At 42.4% G+C, this 5,876-nt stretch overlaps 2 protein-coding genes across 2 annotated transcripts in view; one reads left to right on the top strand and one right to left on the bottom strand.

Moving 5' to 3' along the window:
• The window catches only part of rad9a (RAD9 checkpoint clamp component A), a 9,842-nt gene extending 6,438 nt beyond the window's left edge, over nucleotides 1-3,404 (top strand). The window contains exons 5-10 of the mRNA XM_013916182.1: nucleotides 216-348; nucleotides 475-581; nucleotides 773-837; nucleotides 931-1,029; nucleotides 1,683-1,923; nucleotides 2,988-3,404. Coding sequence (XP_013771636.1) covers nucleotides 216-348; nucleotides 475-581; nucleotides 773-837; nucleotides 931-1,029; nucleotides 1,683-1,923; nucleotides 2,988-3,095 — 753 coding nt within the window. The 3' untranslated portion in view covers nucleotides 3,096-3,404. The remainder of the gene's footprint in view (nucleotides 1-215; nucleotides 349-474; nucleotides 582-772; nucleotides 838-930; nucleotides 1,030-1,682; nucleotides 1,924-2,987) is intronic.
• The window catches only part of tbc1d10c (TBC1 domain family, member 10C), an 8,450-nt gene continuing 5,737 nt past the window's right edge, over nucleotides 3,164-5,876 (bottom strand). Inside the window, exons 11-12 of the mRNA XM_005723219.1 lie at nucleotides 3,736-5,876; nucleotides 3,164-3,185 (exon numbers count right to left, since the gene is read on the bottom strand). Coding sequence (XP_005723276.1) covers nucleotides 3,164-3,185; nucleotides 3,736-5,876 — 2,163 coding nt within the window. The remainder of the gene's footprint in view (nucleotides 3,186-3,735) is intronic.

Raw genomic sequence — 5,876 nt, 5'->3', positions numbered from 1 at the left:
TCTTTCTTCATAGTTTATTTTGCAAATCATGACAATGACAGTCTCCCACTTGCTTTTAATCTTTTATTTCCTCGTACTTGATGATGACAAACACTGTGTAGCTTTTTTTTTAACACCAGGAAAAACATTTTTACATTTCAGTTGGTTGATTAAATGAATAAATAGATTTAAATAGTAAAATATATTTTAAGGGAGGTGTAACTTTGTAGCTGTAGCTAGATTTGATTTCTCTTCTTCTCAGGCTGCTGGTAGACACAGTCGTCCATTTTCCTCCATCTCTGGACGAAGTGACTGTGTCAGTGAGTGATGAACGGATGTGGGTCAGGAACCATGTGGAGGAAGAAGCAGGTGACAAGATTGATATGAAAACGTTTCGCCAGCGTAGTAGTAAAGCAGGAACTGACATCTAATAATGCCATGCATTGCCATGTTTTAAAATCAGCTTTTTGTCCTCTTGTTTTTCTGCTCTCTCAGAGGCGTCCAAAGCCATGCTGACCGAGCTGTGTTTGGCTTCAGACGAGTTTGATCATTTTGCTGCCCAAGCTCACAACAGTGTGACTTTTTGTCTGAAGGAGTTGCGGGTGAGAGAAACTATATAGGGAAAGCACGAGAGAGTTGCGTAAGTTAGTTTGGGAGGGGGAGAGAGGTGGTTATCAGACCAGAGTGTGAAAGAAGTTATTTGGGGACCAGATGAAAGCACTTACAAGATGTTGTGGTGTTCTTGTAATGCTTGCATAGTTTGCAAAGTCACTAACTAGTATCTCTCATTCAGGGTTTACTAGTGTTTGCAGAATCAACTGGCCTCCCTGTTTCTATGTACTTGGACGAGCCGGGCAGGTGAGCATCGCCACCTGTGGGTTATTTTTTTTTGATTACTTGTTTCTTCCTTTTTAATAACATAATTTTTTTCTGTGTCTGTTTGTGTGACAGCCCTGTGGTGCTTTCAGTAACGGACAGTGTCCTGGAAGGAAACTTTGTGCTGGCCACTCTTTCTGATGATCCCAGCCTTCGTAAAAATAGCAGCAAAGGGTAAAAACGACAAAACATATTTTTGTTGATTTGGGACGTTTTTTTCTCTTGCTTGTGAGCAGGAAGAAAAATGAAAACAAAACTAGTGTACCCTTCACACAATGGCTTATTAACAGCTCGGTGACAGATGACCCTACTGCGCCACCTGGTGGATCAGAGTGTAAATGAAGACAAATGCTGGAGGAGCCCATTTACATTTCATACTCGACATTTCCAGTTGTTGGAAATGGATTTTTATTATTTGCTCCAGGAGTTTAGACCAGGTTCTTAGTCCACCAGTTTGAATAAACTCTTTAAAAAAACTGTGTTTATTCAGGGTTTCACATTTTGTCATTCTGAGGCTGAGAGGCTAAATCTGGAGAACTCATGTCACAGTTAACAGCTGTTTGTAGTTGCATCTTCACACAATAAATGCACTCAGTATATTTATGGGAGTGAAAAACTAGAATACCGTAGGCTTAATTGTTATGATATTGAGCTCTAAAATTGAAGCTGGTTAGTCATGTTGATTTGTTATTGTTTTGCAAGTCCAGAAAATCAAACGGTCACCATGAAGGTCAAAAGGAGCAAGAAAAGCTTTTTTTTTTTTTTTAAATCTTGTGTGTCATCTTTCTATCTGACTTGCACTCCAAACCGTCTGCTCCACCCCTCAGAGCACACACAGCAGCTCCACCCCCTCCCGATGACTTCATGAATGATGACATGGACTCATATCTAATCGCCATGGATACCAGTATTGCGCCAGGTCCCTCAAACACAGGTCCACCCCCGCCTTCATTATCTGGTGACACACGTTCAAAACGGCCTGCAGCAGTCAGCCACAAGGCAAGGATTCTCATCGAGGAGGCAGAAGAAGAAGAAACAGATGATTTAGACAGACTACCTAATAAAAAGGTATGCCTTAGGTTTCTCAGGCGTGTTAACATGCTGTGGATTCACTTCAATGAATCAAAACGACAGAAGTAAAATATTCTCGCACATACAAAAAGAAGCAGATTCTTTAAAAATTGAGTCGTCACAACTGTCCACATACAGTCCTCACGTGAAAAAGAAAGTACACGCACGCTCTTTTAATTTAGTTTTATGTGTCAGGCTGTAACAAAAAAATCAACTTGTTCTTATTAGGTCTTAAAATTAGCTAAATGCAACTTTAGATTAATAACAACTCATGAATTATTATCATTACTTACATGTTACACACAAGCAGTGCGTGTGTGTAACTAAATATATCCTCACTGCTTCCACAGAAATTGAGTGTGAAGATAAATACAGTAGCAGCCAAGTGCTGCTAATCAAATCCACTTGATTAACTGATTAACAGCAAGTGTGTTCACCTTTATAAAACCAGAGGTATGGTTGTTTTTCTGGTCTGGAGCATTCAGGTGTTTGTTAATGCAGTGCCAGGGAGGAAAGACATCAGCAAAAACCTTAGAGAAACAGCTGTTGCTGCCCATCAATCAGGTGAGGGTTATAAGACCATTTCCAGTCAACCTGAACTCCATCACTGTACAGTGAGGAAGATTATTCACAAGTGGAAAACCTTCAAGTCAGCTCTCAGTGTTGTTGGAAGTGAAGGTCCTGGCAAATTCACCCAAAGGTCAGACCGTGCAGTTCTTAGACTCTATGGGCCTCAAGTTAGCATGTCAAATGTTAAGGTTTATAAGGGTGTGATTAGAATAACGCTGAACAAGAATAGCTTGTTTGGAGGGTTGTTAGGAGAAAGAAACAATCCTCTCTAAAAACATGGCAGCACACCTTATGTTTGCGGAGTTGCTTCTGAACAAACCACAGAAACCTCTGGAACAAAGGCGTGCACATTTAAGCAGATATTTAATAAAAAAATTAACCAGTTGTTTGATTTTTTTTTTTTGTCTCAAATTAATTAAATATCGGTATCTTAACATTTTGATAAATTGTAGTCTTTAATATATTTCCCTTGTGTGTGATTTTTCTCACAGTTTCGGTCGCTCTTCTTTGGATCGGTGCTTCCCCCGTCGTCTCAGTTGAGCACACAGCCGATGACTTCTCAAGAGGTGCTGGCCAGCGACAGTGAGGAAGAAAATTAAATAACTGCAGACTGATCGGCTAGAGGAGACATGGACTAAACTGACAGTGGGTGCATGTGCGTGCACTGTTAAACAAAGACACCTGGAGTACTTGAAGATAAAGAAATGAACACAAATTTTCATCCTTACTGGCCAGAACAAGTAGTACCTGGACCTGGTTAAATATGCAGAGGCCACCAGCCTCTAAATTCTCATTATGTAGAACTAGACATGAAGCAATTCCAATTTATTTTAATTTTGTGTTTGCCCAGTTTGTAATTAAGGTGCAGTGTAAAAGGTCCCACCGAATAAAGCAAACTTATTTTTCAATATATGTAAACATCATTTATTATTTATTTACATGTCAAAAAGTTCAAGTATGAGAAATATTTAGGATGAGGGAATTCCACATATCCACCAATGTGGAGCTCAAAGAGAGAAAGGCAGTGATGCAGAATCTGAGTAATGTCAAAAATAAGCCTCGGCATAACCAGCAGAATGTCTGTGAATTGTCTGTGAGTCAGTCTTTGCAGGATGAGCAGCGTCGTCACTACGTTTCTCTTTTTGCACCTGAAAACTTTTCCCTCTCGTCTGTGGTTTCCTCCTCTCCTTTTCCTTCCCCTTCTCCAGCTCCTTCTCTTTCTTCTTTTTCAACCTCTCCTCTTCCTTCTCCTTTCTTTCTTGTTCCCTCCGCCGCCGCCTCCTCTCCTTGGAGTTCAGTTTGTCCTCCGCCTCTTCCTCAGCTGCATTCCCAGTCCCTGGCATATCACTGAAGTCTTGAATCAAGATTTTCGGCACTTGCATTTTGGGTGCCTTCTTAGCCTTGTTGTCTTTGTGATGCTCACCTCTCAGTCTGCGGAAGAGACCAAAACGTTTAGGGGTGTCGGGCTGTGGCTGCTGCTGTGTGGGGGCTTCCTCTGTTGTTGTTGCTGCTGCTGCTGCTGCTGCAGGCGGCAACAGATCAGGAGCAGCTTGTTTTGAGGTCACAGCTTTAGGATTGCACTGTGACTCTGTGAGTTTGGCTTCTGGTTGATTTTCTGAAGTTTTCTGGGGGGTGGTGAAGAGATCCTCGGAAAGCCTGCGGGCTAGCCTGGAGCTACGTGAGGTGGATGACTTGCGAACGCAGAAATCAGCAGATGATCGACTGCTGCGACGCTCAGGGGTTTGTACCGGGGGCTCTTTTGCAGATTGAGAACATTGGACTTGGGGAACATTTGTTGGCTCAGAAGAAATGAAGACATCGTCCTCTCCTGCTGGAGTTTGTTTAATCTTTTCAGTAATTTCTTCCTCCTGCGTGGGCTCCACTTGTTGAACCTTTTGATTTGAGTCTTCAGGATCCACAGTAACCTGGCTTGTTGTCTCTTCAGGTGCTTTTGTCTCAGAGGTACTAATTTGTACTGAACTCTCCTCATCAGGCTCACTGGTGTGGTTGAGCTGATCAGCTGGTGCTGCAGACTCTTCCGTTTCCATGGGTGTTGCAGAGTCTGCAGGCTTCTCATAAGTCTGAGTTTCTGTTGGTGTTTCCTCTGTGATTTTTTGAGTATAGATGCATGAATCACTTTCAACCTGTGCCTCCGAGTGTACATTCAAAATAATTTCTTCTGTTGCCTTATTTGACGCCTCCACTGTGTCTTTTCCGACTGTTATCTCAGCTTTAGTCTCTGTATCATCTACTGCACCAGTGCTTTCTTTTTGTTGAGTGCATTCAGATGAAGACAGCATTAATATTTCTTCTTCTTGCTCCATTTCTGTCTTTGAATCTACTTGTTGTTCTGAATCGACTTCTTTAATTTCTACCTTTATATCGCACTGTGTGGCTGAATTTTCCTGATTATGTGTCAGAACCTCATTTTCTGTGTCTCTTTGGGTGTGGGACTCTGCTTCCTTTTCTGTTTGTACTAATGACTCAGTACTGTGGTATTTTACTTCAAGTGCACCTTTTTCTGTCTCCTTGATCAGCTCTTCCTTTTCCTGTCGTGATTCTGCCTCTGCTGCACTATTCTGATCATCAACAGTTAAAGCTTCAACACCTCTGTCTGTGTCCACACTTGTCTCACTTTTAGACTCCGTAACGTCTGCGTTCATCTCCACCTGTTGCACACTTTCAGTGTCAGGACTCTCTTCTGATTTCACGTCAGCTTGTATCCTCTGCTCCTCGCCTGCGTTTACACCTATTTGCATCTCGTCCTCTGTGTTTGTATGTGCTTCGGCTATTCTCGGTGTCTCACTGTGGTTTTCCTCCACAGCAACCACGTGTTTCTCTGCCTCTTCATTTGTGTCTTTGAGCTCTACTTCCTGGTCTTTGCTTTTATGACTTTGTTCTTCTAGCACTTGTGATTCACTCTCTGCGTCCAGCTTTTCTTCTTGTTCACAGTGAGGTGCATAATCAGGGGGATGAAGAATATTTTCAACAGTCTGATTTGGGGCAATCTTTTCTTCTTGTTCTGAAAGCATTTTGCTTTCATTTATCTCAGTCAGCTTGGTTTCATCCATATCACTGAGTTTGTGTTCCCCTGTCTCCCTGACTTCACTTGTCTCCGTCTCCCTGACATCACTTGTCTCCGTCTCCCTGACATCACTTGTCTCCGTCTCCCTGACAACACTTGTCTCTGTCTCCCCGACAACACTTATCTCTGTCTCCCCGACAACACTTGTCTCTGTGACAACACTCATCTCCGTCTCCCTGACTACACTTGTCTCTGTCTCCCTGACATCACTTGTTTCTGTTTTGCTGACATCACTTGTCTCTGTCTCCCTGACATCACTTGTCTCTGTCTCCCTGACATCACTTGTCTCTGTCTC

This window comes from Pundamilia nyererei, unplaced genomic scaffold (assembly GCF_000239375.1).
Source record: "Pundamilia nyererei isolate P.nyererei 1_Seehausen unplaced genomic scaffold, PunNye1.0 scaffold00008, whole genome shotgun sequence".
In the NCBI taxonomy this organism is placed as follows: Eukaryota; Metazoa; Chordata; class Actinopteri; order Cichliformes; family Cichlidae; genus Pundamilia; species Pundamilia nyererei.
This window is presented reverse-complemented; position numbering and strand designations above follow the sequence as displayed.